Consider the following 18241-nt stretch of genomic DNA (forward strand, 5'->3'; position numbering starts at 1 on the left):
AAATTTTTAAATACTAAGTTTAATACTGCAGACGTCTGGCGCATATAGAAAGTTTTAATCCTGATACCTTTGATGAGTTTATTTCCATGTATTGAATACAGACGACTAAGTACAAATATGTTCCATTTGTTGAAACAACGTCCTCGTTGATGACATGCGAATTTTCAACTCTATTTTTACCACGACGTGTACCAAAACGGAGCTGGAACTCCTTACCCTTCTGTAGAGGCAAGGCATTTAATTGAATTTGAATCACTCAATCTTTAGTTTCTGTTGAGTGTTTTGTGTTACGTTGTATGTTTCATTTTGGCAGGTGAATTCTTTTCTTTTTATCAATTTTGTTACTACTGAAAAAGAACCTTATACAAAAACATTGCAAATGAGATGATATAAATGCTAACAATTTGATAGTCTAAAGAACGATTATACGCTGACAAAAGGTGTAGTTGTGCATGCAATTTTGTGATCCTCTTGAGTGATAGTAAACAATGTTGTACACAGCTGTAGTTGCATAATAATTTTAGTAAGTCTAGTAAGTGGTTTTATAACTTACTAAATTTCAGGTTTGAGAGCCTATACAACCGAACAGGATCAAAAGTATGACCAATATCGGGTTATGAATCAGAACTTTGTATGAAGGATATACTTTCCTTGATTTAAAATGAATGAACAGCAAATTCAAATCAAATAATATTCGTACTTTCATGCCAGTACTGAAACGATATCCTGAACTATTGGACTGGCGATACTCTTGGAGATTTACAGTCCACTAGTAAAGATATAGATCAAGTAGAACGCGTTCACTACACCAGATGGGCAGTTCGACAATTAATGTCACTTCGGTGTTTCCCCGAGGCCAAAATAAATATTGATATATAAAACCTATTACAAATGAAGAGTTTATATGCCCCAAAAAGGACTAACAGTTTAGACAAATAGTTAATTAAAACTGATATGTAAAGTAAATTAGCAAGAATACCGAACTCCATAAAACGGAAAGTCCTTATCAGTCATTTGAAGAATTAAAACAGGAGTCTTAAAACTAAAAAAAAAAGTAAAATCAGAAAAATACTGAACTCCGAGGAAAATTCAAAAAGAAAATTGTTTATTTTAAAAGCAATGAGCATATGCATGCACACTGCCCATGTTTAAGACAATCTCTTTAAACGACCTCTATGTAAAAATTGACAATGTGGAATCAAGGATTAGTACAGGAACTTCCCAATGAAAATGAGTTATTACACCCGGTCTTTACAGCTCCAAATCTCATACTTATAGAACGAATATTGCAGTGCCAACTAAGATAGGTTAATGGGTGGTTTAATCAAGTACAACACGTTTAAACGCACCACATTATATGCTTCAAACAAGCCATCTTGAATACGTGTTTTGTTATTCTGTGGATTCCTTTTTATTCGTGAGATACCTATGTTCGTGGATTTTGTGGGTCCAGGCGAACCACGAAATTAAATGCTCAACGAATAACAAATTGTCTATAGGTTTTTATGCAGTCTTGGGTAAAACCACGAAATTAAATAACCAAGAACATGCAGGTTTTCCTTAATCCACGAAAATTGGTACCTACGAAAATAAATGAATCCTCAGTTTTTGTCTTTGTTCGTTAATCTCAATCTGGGTTTATCATTGGAGTCGGTTGTTGGTAGTTGGTGTGTGTTTTGTAAGTGTCTGTGATTTTTGTTATCTTTTTTTCACGTGTCTGTGATTGCTGTTATCTTTTTTTAAATGATTTATTAGACGTAGATCTTGCAAAAGAGACGCGATAGATACCGAAGAGAAATTCAAACTCAAAGGTCAAAAATAAACTGATAACGCAATGGCTTATAAAGAAAAAGATAAACAAGCGACAGTACTTAAAACTAAAGACTGAGCTACAGAAATCTCACCAAAAACTAGGGATGATCTCAGGCGCTCTGGAAGGGTAGACAGATCGACACATGGCATCCGTCGTATTACTGATGTCAGTATAACCTTGGTGATAATTCTAATTAGGTAGGACATATTTTGGTTAAAGGGGAGGGAACTATAGTAACAACAATTGAAACATATCCGTCGTCATCTGTGAAGCAGATATGTCTATAAAATAACGGTCAAACAACTCTAATGGCGTCCGTACAACTAAAAAAGGGATGATTTCAACTTTACAACTTGGAACTGTATGCTTAATAACGTCCATGTGAACAGCAAGCGCCTATGAAGGACATCATGATAGGAAATACGAGCTTGTGAATTCACAGAACTTAAAGCATGCCCTCAGCAAGAGTAGCTACAAACCCTTAATGTGTCTTGAAACTCAAGCCTGCGATATATCATGCATGTAGTCAATTGAACTTCAACAGTCAGTGCAAGCGCAGCTTTGTCTGAACGAGTTTTAACCTTGGAGTGTGTGTGTGTGTGTGTTTTTTTGTTTGTTTTTTTTTATCAAAAAGTAGATGAAACTAAAAGCCCGCATGCAATGGTATCGACCAAGCTGTAACTAATAAAAGTAAAATCAACACATTTTATTTCTTTCAATGCACATATCTTATTCTTTTTATTCCGGCAATTGGAGATTCATTGTAAATTACATTATACAAATGTATATAACAACAAGAATGTGTCCCCAGTACACGGATGCCCCACTCGCACTATCACTTCATATGTTCAGTGGACCGTGAAATTGGGGTCAAAACTCTTATTTGGCATTAACATTAGAAAGATCATATCATAAGGAACACGTGTACTAAGTTTCAAGTTGATTGGACTTCAACTTCATCAAAAACTACCTTGAACAAAAACTTTAACCTGAAGCGGGACGAACGGACGGACGAACGAACAGACAGACAGACGGACGAACGGACGTACAGATCAGAAAACATTATGCCCCTCTACTATCGTAGGTGGGGCATAAAAAGAACACATCACCCATAGATATATTCAACCAAAGAGTAAATGGTCACCTTTGCTCAAATAAAGGATTACATCAAAATGCATTTAGTGTGAACATGCAGGAGCGATTTGCTACTGGACGTTAAGTATCCAACAATCAATCAATCTTAAAAATAATAACAACGCAATGTCAATTTAACCTTGATCATCCCAACATTTCTTAAACTAGTCTTTAGTTTTTTTATACATATATCTTAATTATTTCTGTATATGACAGTTTAATTCACCACTTGTTAATAGGGATTTGTGGTCTGATTGCCAATGAGACAATCATTAACAAGAGACAAATAAACGAGGATGAATTTTGGGTCCTCAATGCTCTTCAACTTTGTACTTGTTTGGCGTTGTAACTATTTTGATCTGAGCGTCACTGATTAGTCCTATGTAGACGAAACGCGTGTCTGGCATATTAAATTATAATCATGGTACCTTTGATAACCACTTTAAACAACTATTGTGCAAGATGCGACCAATGTCTGTTTTGTTGTTTCATTTTCCATGTTTGTTTTGTGGTCTTATTTTTTCATGTCTTTTTTTGTTGTCTCATTTTTCCATGTGTAATCAATAAACCAATTCCTTGATTTGAAAATTTGATTACTAAAAAAAGACAACAACATATAATGTAGCTTCGTCAGGGATCAAAATAAAACCACTTAAATAAAATAGTGCGTAATTTTAAGAATATATTTATTGAAAACAGAACTAGAAAATATGAAAACAGATACAGCAGTATATAACAAATACATAGAAAAATATAATCACAGATATAATCACAGATACAAAAAATATCATTGTAAAAAAATAATATTATTTTTCTTGATATTGCACATTTCGTGAATTGGACCAATTAAATATGTATCCATTTAGAGATAATAACTTAATTGTTTGTTCATAATATTAATCTCCTGCAAAATTTGTTTTGTTTGCTAAACGATCAGTTAAAAGTTAAAATATTCAAATATGCAAATATATAGGCAAAGGTTTGTTGTCTGCTGTTGCAGTTATTGAAATTAAAGAAAAGCAATCTCCCTCACATTATTCAAAAATGCGATTTGAAAAATAAAATGAAAGAAAGATCGCTCCATTTGCTTATACAATCCATCTGTATCAGGTATCGAGCAAATCTAACGTTTACCGTTATATATCACCGGTACTATATATTAATCGTCTCACGAAAATTGAGTGTTAAATATGTTAGTTTCAAAAAGAAATATAAGTTGTGTTAGTACATTTTAATAGGAAAGTCAATTCGTCATTTTCTAACTGTATCTTATTCATCTGTATAAAAAACATAATTATTTTTGTCATCTATATTACCATGATCATCAATAGTTCATAAATAAAATGACTACCTCTGTAAAAATACTTATATATATATTTTTCTCTCTCAATAAGATCAATACATTTCCAAATGGTAGTCATACGTGTATTGATCTAATCAAATTAATCAAATCCGTGTTGAAACTATTAAAATTCTTGAAATTTTACATTTGTAGAATTTTAATTTTCAATATGCTTTCAACTAAATTTTCATTGTTAAGTTAAAAAACGAATGAAAGGTTAGGTTTATTTCTTTTTTCTAGCAGCATGACAATAAAATGATAATGTTAATATAAAACATTAAACAACATTTAAAACTAATAGTATAATGATCAATATTTTATTGCAACTGCAAAATCTCAAACGAAATGTGATGATAATGATGAAATTCAAAGCTAAGTTTTACACTAGCACTATAGTGGTTAAATGTTAGCCATTGTCATCCATAACTTAAAAAGTCGCCTATTTGATCAAAATGTATTTGGAAAGGATCCTTTGTTTCCAAAATTCAGAAAATATTGATTTGTCATGTTACAGCAATTAAAATGGTTTTAATAGTAGAAGACCCAAATAAACAGCAATTAGTTCAAATTTTACTGTAAAATATTTTTTTTATAAAAAAATACGGATCAATATCCCTTGGATTTCTATCGTTCACAGAACTATTTAAAGAAAAAGAGAAGTTGTTTAAATATTACTGATATGAATATTTTTCAACAATTTTATATATATCCATATTATCAAGTTATTGCGCGTTTCAATATTGTGTTTGAAGGAAAGGCAATTTTGAAAAAAAAATCTTGTTTTAAAAAAAATCTTTTTGATTGAAAATGACTTTATTTGATTGAAGAGATACATTTCTTCTGGTACATTTTTGGTTTGAGTGACGACAATCCTCCTTATATTTTTTAACAAGTACAAGCACTGAATTTGAATTATATTCCAACTTTTGATCAACCTCGCAGTTTAAAGATATCTATGAGCATTTATGGTGTGTCATATGTCCGGAATACGCCAGTTGCCAAAGTATAAGAAAATCTGAAATTTAAGTAAAGGTGGGCGCAAATGACTATGTTTTGAAATAAATTTTGGGAAAAAAATAATTTGGTACCTGACCTTTTTCATTTAAAAGGGGCTCAGGTACCAATATAGTTTGCTAAACGACCGCTTATCAACCGTCTTCAAGAATTCTAGACAATGGCAAAGCTAGGCGGAATGAATAATGGTTATGAACATACTACACAATAATCAATTAAACATTAAATATCAAATATTATAAATAAAATAACTATCACAGATATTCACTTGGTGTAGAATTACAAAGTAATTATTGAATAAAGTGTTTTCTTCTCTTTGGTAAATGTACGTTAAATATATTTAGTGAAATAAGATCGCATATATGTTTTACATAAAGGAAACTGTATGTACCTTAGACATAAAATCTGTAAATACTAGTATTGAACATAGTTAATGAAGTCTAATTTTGAAATATTTATTTATTGTTTTATCACTAGCAATCACTAAAAATGACCCAAATTATTCTTATAAATATTTCTAAATAAACCTTTTCTAAAAATGTACAATGTAGGAAACAAAATGAACTATTAGAAACAGTTGCTTTCACTACCATTTTCCCTAAAATGTCTTTACTTTTACAAAAGCAACATTAAAACAGAGAATACAATATCTAAAATGAATTTTAAAAAACTTTTCTTCAAATTTCCATTAATTTTTTTCCATCATTCTTGAGAAAAACGAACTTTCATCATTTCTTGCATTCTGTCTTTCTCGATCATTATAGGTTTTCTGCAGTCAGTCCACACAGACTCCAGGGCGGTGCAACGACAGTACTTGCCAGAAATATGATGATCTCGGAGCACTCTGCCGGATTTGGACACATACAAGTGTATGTACACGTGTTTGGTGATCCTGTGGTGCTCATTGTATTCTTGCAGAATTTAACATCACCATGGAAACGGCCGACAGAAGATGTCACTGGGTAAGAAATCTGAATATAAACAATCGGGTTAAGTAGTAGGAATTACTAATTGTGTATTTAAAAAAAATATATAACAGTCTATGGAAGAAGCGAATCGATAAACACTTTTCTTATATCAACGAGCGATATTGTCTTATATAGACGAGTTGCATTGTGGGAAATTTCAGACGAATGTTAGCATTTGTACGAAGAAAGGCAGATTTCTCGGTATAAAGTAATGACTCTTTTCTTAAAACAGGGTGACAATTGAATTGTTGAATAAATGAAACATAAATGCACGATTTTTCATTTGTAGATGTACACATTCAGTAAATATCATGGAGCAAATTCAGTGGAATGTAATTGAGATGAATTCAATAGTTTGCTAAGCCAAAATCACCTATAAGTCAAAGATACTGCTATATTTTATTATAGCAATGCGATGTTTGTCTTATATCATAGCGATGTTTTTTTAATATCAAAAATTTATGAATGCGATACTTTTCTAATATAACTGCTATAGTTTTTTTTAAATATATAATAAATACGATGACACGTCAAAATGCATGTCAAGAAAACCGCAAACATAATTCACAAATTTAGTTCATGACGGCTTAATGTTTGAGGATCAATATCACTAAAATTTCGTATCTGTAACAAAATTAACGCTTACATGAACTTATCATTTTGAATATGTTGCTTGACCCTATTGATAGTTGAAAGTGTTAACAACCTGTTCAGTCTATTGTTTTCAATCACATGGTTTAACCGACTAATTCTATTTGAAGTGTTGAAGCAATGCCGGAATTTAAATGCGGTTGTTAATAGTCCACCGACCTATTAGATTCTAATATAGTTCCAGAGGCGGATCCAAGGGGGGGTGGGTGGTCCGGGGGTTTGGACGATCAATGCATTATAATGGGGACATATGGTTGGAACCCCCCCCCCCCCGCTTTAACCTGGGTTTGGAACCCCCTTTTGAAAACGGATGGATCCGCCCTTGAGGTCACACTGCTATAGCCTATCCACATGGGTAATATCGAAATATCGAAATAGACAAAAAATATCATTACTTAAAAGAGAAAAAAAACATTCATTCAAACAATCCAATCCAATACAGCTCCAAATAACAATGAATATTCAAATGGTAAAATAAGTATTTCAAACAAATAAAAATGTACAAATGCTGATGTCCTTTGAAGATACAAACTGAGTAGCCTCAGACTATAAATTGAACAACTTCAGATACAACGAAAATTAAACATTTTGTCAAACAGAAAATGTATTTATTATTAACATAGAAAAAAGATATTGCGAAAGAAAAAAGTTCTTTTTGGATATCAAAGACTTTTCCCGTTGGTAAATCGATATATCTATGAACATCATTTTAGCTCGCCGCGTGGACGCTCTTTTACATCGCGATGACCGTGTGGGCATTCCGATGTATTCTGGCCACAGAGATTTGACTTTCGTTTTTGACTAGTAACCGATCGTATAAATACGTGAACATTTCTTAGTGCAAAATAACAATCCGTATAGCTTGTTATAAATTCATTTCTTCAATGAATACTAAAAAAATGTTTAAAAAACAAATAAATAAGATGTAAACGTCTATTGACGGTAAAAATGTGTATATTTCTTTTCTATATTTATAAATTTAGATCGTTCAGTGCTGTTTATTTGATATTTTTATTGACGTAATCGTTCTTGTACCATCATAATTGTCGTTACCGTTAAAGATTTAGAAGTGTGCTAGTTCATATTGCACTTTACAAAAGATTAAGCAACCAAATGACGTTTTTGGAGGATTGGAAAGCAGTTATTTTTAAGGGGAAATTTTAAAGATTTATAGATATAAGAAGATGGTGCACGAGTTCGAATGAGACAACTTTACATCAAAGTAGTAATTTGTTTCAAGTAAACCATTATAGATCAAAGAAGGGCCTTAAATACGGAGCCTAGGCTCACAGAAAACCAAAAAATTACTAGTGTTAAACCATTCAAACAGGAAAACCAACGGTCTAATTTGTATAAAAAAAAGAGATTCAAAAGTACAGGTCAGATTTTGTCGAATCAATCTGAGCGAGGACAGTATGATTAATCTTTGTCACAAGTTAGTTTCATTGTTATCAATAAAGAAAGTCTTCCATGCGTGCGTTGCGAGAATATCAGATATATATTATTTCGGTGCGTTCATTATATATAAAATTTTATATATGTGAACAATAATTTTGATACTTAGCTATTTGATTACGACATTGTTTATTAAACCCCATCGGTACTGGCATTTTAAAATTTTGAAAATGGTGGATTGAACCTGGTTTTATAGCGCTAAACCTCTCACGTGTATGACAGTCTCATCAAATTCTGTCATATTTACAACGTTGCGTGAAAAAAACAGACATAGTAGGTAAAATTGTCAAAATATGGGTACAGCAGTCAAATATTTATACTAATAAGTACTAATATTAATATAACAAAAACACCGCTATGATATTTTAAAAGTATCGCATTGATATTAGAACTAATAGCATTTGTATATTTATGTATATAAGAAAAACACAGCACTTTAAATTTTACACGGACACATACGTTTGCTTCTAACTAACTTCTGAATGTATATTTAGATTCAATTGTTGTTTATATTTGATCAATAAGTTTTAGAGTTAGTATTTTCTTAATTTTTCGTTGCCGAAAACAACATTTTCCGCATGGAATGTCTGCATATTTAAAATTGATATTAGACAATATCGCTTTGTGATATAAGAACAGTTTTTATCGATTCGCTTCTTCCATAGACTGTATAACACATTTTAAATTGAGCTTTGGACAATGGTTATGGGTTTAGCTATGTAATTTTGTAAAAGTGTTGAAAATTGGTTCATATGGGCGAGTTTACTGCCATCTTTAAATTAAAATTTTATTATTGTTAGTTCTCGATGGTATCATCAGCCCCGTAGCCAGTGATTCGATACTAACATAAAAAATACGGATATTGTGTTATCAAAATTTGTGAAATTATTAATTATGGAATAGATTTCTCACATGCAAAGAAAGCTCTGATTTCTTGTGTGAGTTTCAACTATATGTTTGTTTCCTTTTAGATTAAAGCACGTGAATTAAAGCTCTTCTTTTAAAACAAGTTGCTTTCTTTAAAAAAAGAAAAGCAATACATGAACCTAAGACCGCCGACTGCTTGGTCCCCAAAAGATTGTTGCTGAATTTGTGTTTGCTTTTAAATTGAAATAATTGACTGTGAATAGAAGAAGCCAGTTGAAAGTATATATTTACATCTTCTAATTGAATAGTCATTGTAAAGCTCAACTATTTTATTTATTACTTGGGAATGAACATAATTTTTCCGATTAATATAACCATTTGGCAAATCATAATTTCTACTAACCGGATGACTTATGCAAATTGCAAAAACCTATCGCAATATAAATTTATGCGCTCAGTTTGCTTTGTAATCTGGGATTATGGATGCATTTATTTTTATCTATCATATCTTTATATTTTGTTTCCTACATGAATGCCTTTATATTCTCAACTCGTATTTGAAGCTGTTTTACTCATGGTAGATGTTGTATGCGACGAAATCTGTGGCATGCAATTGATTGGAATCCATAAAACATCTCAAATTTTAAGGATTTCCTGATTTTACTTAAATCCATTCAAACATTCTACAGGAAAACTTAGTTTTGCGGAAGAATTTCTTAATTCAGAAGTTTATGAATACCTGTACACACTTTCAAAATAACCAATTTATATAAAAAGGTATGTAGATAGAAAAAGATACCAGAATTAAAATGATGTATGCCAGACACGAGTTAAGTCTACAAAAAAAGCATCAGTGACGCTCGAATGAAAAAAGTTAAAAGGCTAAATACATTACAAAGTTAAGGAATCTATTCCTTGGGTAGACAATCCTTAGCTTTTCGAAAAAGTCAAAATTTATAATAGGACAGTGACTCAAAAAAGAAACAAAAGAGAAACAACTCGAAGTCAGAATACAGTGAGTAATGATGACCTTGCTTGAAAGTCACATGTAAAGCTCATTCTGCCGTGTCCTGAATTTAGATAACAAAAACGAAAATAAGCTTTCACGAGTGTTATTTCATGCAAGTAGTATTTTAGCGCACGAAATAGTAAATAGAAAGCATCTCACTGATACTCAGGAAAAGAATACGCATTTGCGTCATCACATATCTTAATCTAATAGTTGTCAAACGGCCTACATTAAATGTTTTGACTCCGGATTCATTGACATTTTATCCGGAATTTTTGAAAACGCAAACAGATAGTGTGCTCTATAATGTGAATGAATCAAGACATGTAGGATAGTTGGTCAACACAATGAATACCCTTTTCAAAACCGTACCATAGTACAAATATGTAGATGCTATAAGGTTAAACTATTAAAACAAACAAACAAAAATTGAATTGAAACTTTATTATAAACTAACATTCCTGTTAGTAATTTTTTCAAATTCTTTTGAATATATATAATATCAATAAAGACAATAACAATCAAAACCAAGGAGTAAACAAAGACTCACAAAACCACAGGACATTTACATCAACAGTTATAAATAATAATTAAGAAACAACACGAACCTCACTAGAAACCGGGAGTGAAATCAGGTGCTCCGAAAGGGTAAGCATTTCCTGTACCGTATACGGCACCCGTCATGTTATTTCTTTGTTCAGTTCGGTAATGATGGAAGGTTATTATGACTGAGGGAGAATATCAGATATGATTTCTGACACACTTTTGTCATAATGGCCAATCAGCTCATGATGGCGACCGTAAAATTTCTTGAGGGATGCCCTTAATTTGATTGATTCATAGCCCTGTCTTAAACACGAACATCAAGTATTTACGGATGGACATTTTATTTATCGAATGAATCTATTTTTTAATTCTAACATTCAACTTTGTGAATATATTACTATACAAAATATAAGCAAAGACTTCTAAATCCATACTAAAACAGTATAAAATAATCAAAATTATGGTTGTTATTAAATTTTGTTGTGATTATTGTAAATTATTTTTACGGTTATTGTGAGTTGCAAGGATTTAAAATCATGCTTTATGAATTGAAAACACACAAGTATTTTTATTCCCGACCGTTTTAAAATTTAAATATTTAATAAATTTATCTTACTTTCCGTTTTATGGATATATAACAATACAAAAAATAAATAATAATTACTCATAAAACTTTAATACTAAAATGGTATGAAATAATTAACGTAGAAATATAATGATATTATTGTTTATAAACATTTTTTTGTAGGATGCAAGAATTTATTTAGATTTAATTTTTATGTTTCCTTTACAAATGAATATTTAAAAATACCAAAGCAGACGATCTTGTCATATAAAATACTTATTTCTTAATTGCAACTCTGAAAATATTCTGATTTCAATCATTGTTAGTTTCTTCAGAAACATAGATACAGTATATATTTTATATATATATTTCTTTGATTCTGATTGAATTAAATACTTTTGATAATATTATATTTCTGTTTTCCGATCTAATATTAATATTTTAACCAGAATGTTCTCTCCCGTAAGTCTATGATGAAATACACAGTATCCCGTGGTTAAATCTTCAAAAATAATTAGTTTACATGTTATCAAAACAACAGAAAATACCACGTTATAATTGACCCAGATACACACAGTGTACAGTGGTCGTTTTAAAATAAATATAATTGTGTCGTCAAGGGCCATCAATGGACCATATCAAAGACGTAGATAACAACCTGTTAAGACGTATAAATGACCGAAAACTTTCGAGACATTCCGAGAATTTTATTCTGACTTCCGGCCGAGAGATATCGAGTGGCCCATAGACACATCCAAAACTCGCCAATATATAAGCATGAACGCAAAAAAGTTTTGGATTTTTTTGCCTCGATCATCACCGAAGATATTTTTTTGTCGATATGCGCATCAGATGTAGAACAAATGGTACCGTAAACGTTATTGGGATAATCCAGTTACATTGGAATCAAATAAATTTTAGTACTGAATAATGGCAGAATTATTTGATTAACGACCTTCTGTTATTTTTATTCACAAAATACGGTCACTATTCTTCATTTGTCTCAATAATAACCAACTTTTAAACCATAATATTCCTCTACTACTAAATCCGTTTACAGAAAATACAGGGGAAATAAAGGAAACGTAACCTTTCCCTGCAGATGCTATTTGTTAATCTTGGAGAAGTTTATTTCCAATTTTCAAACATTCTATTTATGTATAACAAATGCATTGATTCAGATGCAAAACAATTTTAACAGCGGTATACTAATGTTGCATTTATTAATCATAGGCTTTTGTTCAAGGAAAAAAAGAAAGATCCCTTATCAGTAAAGTATTGAAAAAGAACAATATAATTTCAAAATTTTGTAATCAGTAAAATGCGGAAAAAATGAGAAGAAAATAAATTGTACCGGGATAACCATTCTGCGAGTCTTATTTCCAATCGGTTGTGGGTATACGAAATAGTGACGTTTTACATACTTTTAGAGGCCTGCTTTGAATAGTTCCATCATAGGTAGGCGTGTTACACACCATTGTGTAGATAAATAAATTTAGATTTACGGCATAATTAGTTTCAGTGGGGTTGTCTGGCTCCCAACAATAACCTATAGTAGTTCAGCAAAAATGGACGTCACATTAAACTCCGAAACATATATATGAACCACAATTATTAAAACTATCTATACATATAAGGAAGGAAGAGAACATGTACACTGAGCTAGATTTAAAAAAAAAGTGACATTTCACAAGGGTCTGCAGAAGACATCACGGTAACCCTATCCAAACATTATATTCTGACTCCGATTCGACTAGTCTTTATTATTACTGATAAGAGCAGGAAGCAACTGGAACAATTTGAATATGATTTCATGACAATGCCATGGATGACACATACTTGTATGCATGTATGATTCAATAATATCACCCTCAGATTTTGGTGAGGTTCGGGGTACTCAGTCTTTAGATTTCTATATTGTGTTTCGTGAACTATTGTTTGTCTGTTTGTCATTTCTTTCTTAGCCGCGGCGTTGTGAATTTATATTCGACTTATTAAGGATGTACTTAGGTGAGGTAAGGTGAAAAATAATAAATTAAGAATTTAAAATTGATACTATAAGCTGGTAGAGCATCCATTAAGGATAAAGATAAGCTAAAAATATTGATAGGTCATGGACCTCCTTTTTGAGATATTTGAGATTTAAAATGTGGCGGGAAAAGGCTGACTCGGACTTTTACCTTATATTTGCATTGGTATTTTTGGGGTCTCAAAACAAAAGAAAGAAAATCAAGAATCTTCTGAAATTTTGGTAAATGACCTTTCATGAGCTATTAAGTCTTATATGAAAAAATAAATGGGTGTTATGGGGCAAAATACTTTACATTGTATTGTATGGAAAAACACCAAGGAGTCCGAACATTTGACAAAAATGCCAAAACCTCACCCAAGTACATCCTTAAGTATGAATATCCTTCAGATATATTTCGCCTCTCTTTTACTATATGTAACTCTATGTACATATGCTCTAACTATAGTCCAGTCAAACTAAGATTTAACCTCAAACTAATTGCAACAGAAAATGTCTTAGTTCTAATCTATAGCATTATGCCCTTTACATAAACAGAAAAAAGTCCCATAAAATTTAACTTGAGGAAAACTCAAAATCAGCATTTTTTATTTCCTATGGAAATTAACATTGGAAGGGGAGATAACTCTTGCAAAAATGAGTCTTTTTTGGTGACCTTTTAGTTGTTTTTCTTGGAATGTATGTAAAGTATGATACTTTGATGTGGTTATAATATATCTTCTGCTCATGAAATGTACAAAACCGAAGTGTTATGGGTAGATTTATTATTTTTTTGTGCATTTTTCATTAAAGAAATTGCAAATTTTAAGCTTTGTAACCATTTTGAAAAAATAATGTGAAAATTTGGTATTGTTTGTATCTGTATATTATATTTTTTTAGCAACTTACTTATCTAAAGAAACTTTAAACCACAAAAAGATGAATACATGCTTAATTATTTTTATTAAATTTGAGATTCTTTCCCTTAACATGTTAAAATTTCAATAAATGGTCAACTAATGAATTACGAGTCTAGATAATAGCTTGATGAAATATATAAAAACACCTTTAGAGTTGTTTGCTATACTCTAAAGACCGCTAAAAAAAATCAATAATCAATACATTCTGATGAATAGAAGCGGTAAAGTTATAATTTTGTATCAATTTTTATTGATATTTCTGCCTTTTTTACAAGAGTTATCTCCCTTTTCAATGCAAATCTCCATAGGAATTTTAAATGGTGATTTTGTTAGTCTTCTTCAAGTTAGATTTTATGGGACTTTTTTCTGTGTATATTTGGGGTATAATGCTAAAGAATAAAACTAAAAAATCTTCTGTTGCAATTACTTTCGGGTTAGGGTCAAATTTATGCTAGATTGACTGGACTATTATGATATATATTGTGTTGCTTTTGAATAAAAAGTAAAATTACTAAAATACTGAACTCAGAGGAAAATCAAATCGGAAAGTCCATAATAACATGGCAAAATCAAATGACAAAACACATAAAAAACGAATGGACAAGAACTGTCATATTCCTGACTTGGTACAGGTATTTTCAAATGTAGAAAATGGTGGAATAACATATTATACATGAATGCCACATGCAGAAAATGTGCATTCTCATAGATTTTCGAAAAAAGTGTTGGATTATGGTTTATTTAATGTGTGAACCAATGAACATGTTAGTCAAATATAAATTTGTATTAAAATGTGTACATTGAGAAGGAATATGGGTGTATATGAGAAGGAATATGGGTGTACATCAGAATTGGATGTCAACAGAAGAAAACAAAATATCTACACTAAAGATGAGTAATTACTAATTTTCAGCAACTAATACAAAACGTTTGATCAAACTGAACTATAAATCCCTTTAAAACTCCAATTTATTTTGATTGTATTTTAATGTTCTTTTGAACTAACTCACTTATAGCAACCATGTACTGACTTAGAAACATCTGGTTATTAGGGTACTTTTAAAGGGAAATTAAATCTTACATCATGCTACCATTGATGAAATATACAAGTAATTTTTTTGGCGGTGTTTGAATTGTTAAATTTCTACCCAATTAATAACACCACACACAAGTAGTTTTAGTCATATTTATTTTGTAACATCTAAATCTATTTTAACAAGCACATTAATCATAAAATGCAGTGCTATCACTTGCAATATTTCTTAGTTACTGTAGCTAATTTGGAAATACAGTTTAAAGAGACAAAACACTTTCCTACGCATGATCTACGAACGACAAATGCAAAGTGAAAATATAAAACTCATACTAGACTTTCCATACTTAAAAGGTTTTAAGTACACTGTTTGATAAGATGTTTTGTTTATATCTAAGTATAACTAGTACATTGAATATCTATATATGGTATTTAATCAGTCGTGAAACAAAACTATTTGTATAAGAGTACTAAACTGATGAGCTGTAAATAGTCTATAAAAAAGAAGTATAGAAGTGCATTAAAGAAACTTACGGATACCTGCAGGACCTTGTCTGCTCCATGACGAACACATGATATTCCCTCGCCCTCCACAGTAATTGTAAAACTCTGTAGGTTGATGTGTAGGATGGTGGTATTTATTCTGGCCCAGAAGACTGGAGGAGTGTTCCCCTGAACAGGTAGATTCATGCATGTACTAGAGGAGTTGTCAAAAACGTTAATCATACCGTTTATCAATAGCTCGCTGTCGTCTCCAAATATGTCAATATAGTCTTTGACTGGTATCATAAAAAGATAAGATAAAAGAATTTTCAAAGTTTTATTCATATGCATGATTTGACAACAGTAAAATAATATTTTTACAGGGCCATTAATTATTTTTGGGAATGTAGACAGTGGCCTTCAATTGTGGACCGACAAACAGAAAGTAATTAATATAAAAGATAGAAAATTAACAAGCGTAGACGAAATATTGTATTATTCGATAGTTTTCATCCTGGCCTGTCCTGGCACCATGGAAAATCGATAGTATCAGTGAACTCTCAAAACAAGAGTAACAGAAATCCCATGATTTTATTCAGTATTGCATAAAGCTTTCTGCATTTGTGTTGATAATGTAAAAAACGTCCTGAGACATGTCAACACTTTCTGTAACTTTTCTCAAGATATAATCAACTACCAATAGTTATCAAATATAAAGTGTCCTCTAAATATCTAATCAAATATATAGTATCCTCCAAATATCTAGTTAAACTCAAAGAAATGAACATGTCTCTTTATTATGAATTGTTCTGACTTTTACAAGCTGTTCAGATAAAAATTTCAGTTTCAGAACAAAATTAATTTACTAGTGAAGACCAATATCTCAGTAAAAAAACAAATAAGCAGGATGAAGAACGAACTACTTCCAGCATATTATGGTCAAACCCCCGCATGTTTACTGCCTCTTTTAAAACAATTTCCCAATTTCATTGCATTGCCTGCGGTAGATTATTCCGGATTGCAAATGAGATGTTCCCGTTCCTTCTTTCTATGTATTCGACATCAACGTTGTTGTGACATTACTTTTTTCAGAGTTCCCAAACAACTAACTTCAGACGTTCTTATTACTATCAAAACCATCGATACAGATCACGTTGTAATGACATATAATGTATTACATCTTAATCTGTTACAGTTAAGTTGTGAGGTAGATGTCATAATTATGAAGAAGGATCATACGTAAACTAATAATAATCATTAATAAAATCAAATTCTGTTCAAAACGGAGTGTCCGTAGAAGAAAACCAAAATATAGATGACATGTTTTATTGTAAAAGAAAACTGATTAAGAACCTATCGATATATATAAAATATTTTCTTTACTTTTATTTGTAGCCTTAGGGAGCAACCATTTAACTAACAAGGGAGATATGTTTTTTTTTTTCTTAGTCAGCAAAGCGCGAACATTTTTTATTTTTTTTTCAACGATATCAATCAAATTATTTAGTATTTAATCCTATAAGGTATTGGGAAAATCTGGATTCAGAATTCAGAATATGGTTTTTCATCCGCTTGAAATTGAAATCAGAAAATAAAAAAAAAATAAAAAAATAAACAGACCCCAACTTTTCAGTTACATGGTCGTTCCTGTAACAGTTAACTCACGTGAGACATAGGTAAAGTCGTAGTCAACACCACACATGGAATTACAGTTTTCTGTCATTAGACCTGCCTTTTTGGCAATCAGTGGACTTGTCAATTGATAAATGGAATGAGTTCCGTTATCCGCTGGTGCACCAATCTACAAATGGGGCGAAACGATATATTACTAAATATTTTAAAAATGACATTGTGCGTTTATATTTCTATGTGCTATGCACCATTATTATGCAATGGCTTTGATCTTTTCGTTCCTCAAAACAAAGACACGATACACAAATATTTCATAGTATGTAGTGCTCTTTCTGAGTTCAGAGTTTGTCGTTGTTGTTTTTTCCGAGCACCATGGATTTCTAATCCCCCACTAAGAAGGTGTAGATAAAATCAGCAATAAAAACAGTTAATATTTCTTCGAGAAAAATTGGCTATTCTACTTACGTCAACTGGAAGTGTATCGAAGCTAGTACCATCAAAACTTCTTGACATGGAGTAGTTTCCTGGAAATGTGGAGTTGTCGTTGATATTGTTAAGAATGTTCACATGCGTGATGATAGCTGGACCTTCAAAGTCGTACTGTATGAAAATAGAATAGAATAGAATATTTTATTTCCAAAATTATAGGTCCCATGAAGGGCATAAAATCAGATACAATTGATTTACATAATTGGTAACAACAAAAATAATAGTCACATGTAAAATATATATTTACAATATTAGCATTGGTCAGAATCAGAGCCAAAAACCACATATATATTGTGAATAAAAGAATAAAAT

At 31.2% G+C, this 18241-nt stretch overlaps 1 protein-coding gene across 2 annotated transcripts in view; it reads right to left on the reverse strand.

Moving 5' to 3' along the window:
- Window positions 1-3616: 3616 nt before the first annotated feature.
- Window positions 3617-18241, reverse strand: part of LOC143074642 (uncharacterized) — a 37675-nt gene continuing 23050 nt past the window's right edge. Inside the window, exons 9-12 of one of the 2 annotated variants that reach the window (XM_076250005.1) lie at window positions 17906-18040; window positions 17474-17609; window positions 15866-16104; window positions 3617-6274 (exon numbers count right to left, since the gene is read on the reverse strand). In XM_076250005.1, coding sequence (XP_076106120.1) covers window positions 6062-6274; window positions 15866-16104; window positions 17474-17609; window positions 17906-18040 — 723 coding nt within the window. In that variant the 3' untranslated portion in view covers window positions 3617-6061. Of the gene's footprint in view, window positions 6275-15859; window positions 16105-17473; window positions 17610-17905; window positions 18041-18241 lie in introns of both variants that reach the window. The other variant, XM_076250000.1, reaches the window with a different exon arrangement.

The sequence above is a fragment of the Mytilus galloprovincialis genome, chromosome 1 (genome assembly GCF_965363235.1).
Source record: "Mytilus galloprovincialis chromosome 1, xbMytGall1.hap1.1, whole genome shotgun sequence".
Lineage (NCBI taxonomy): Eukaryota > Metazoa > Mollusca > Bivalvia > Mytilida > Mytilidae > Mytilus > Mytilus galloprovincialis.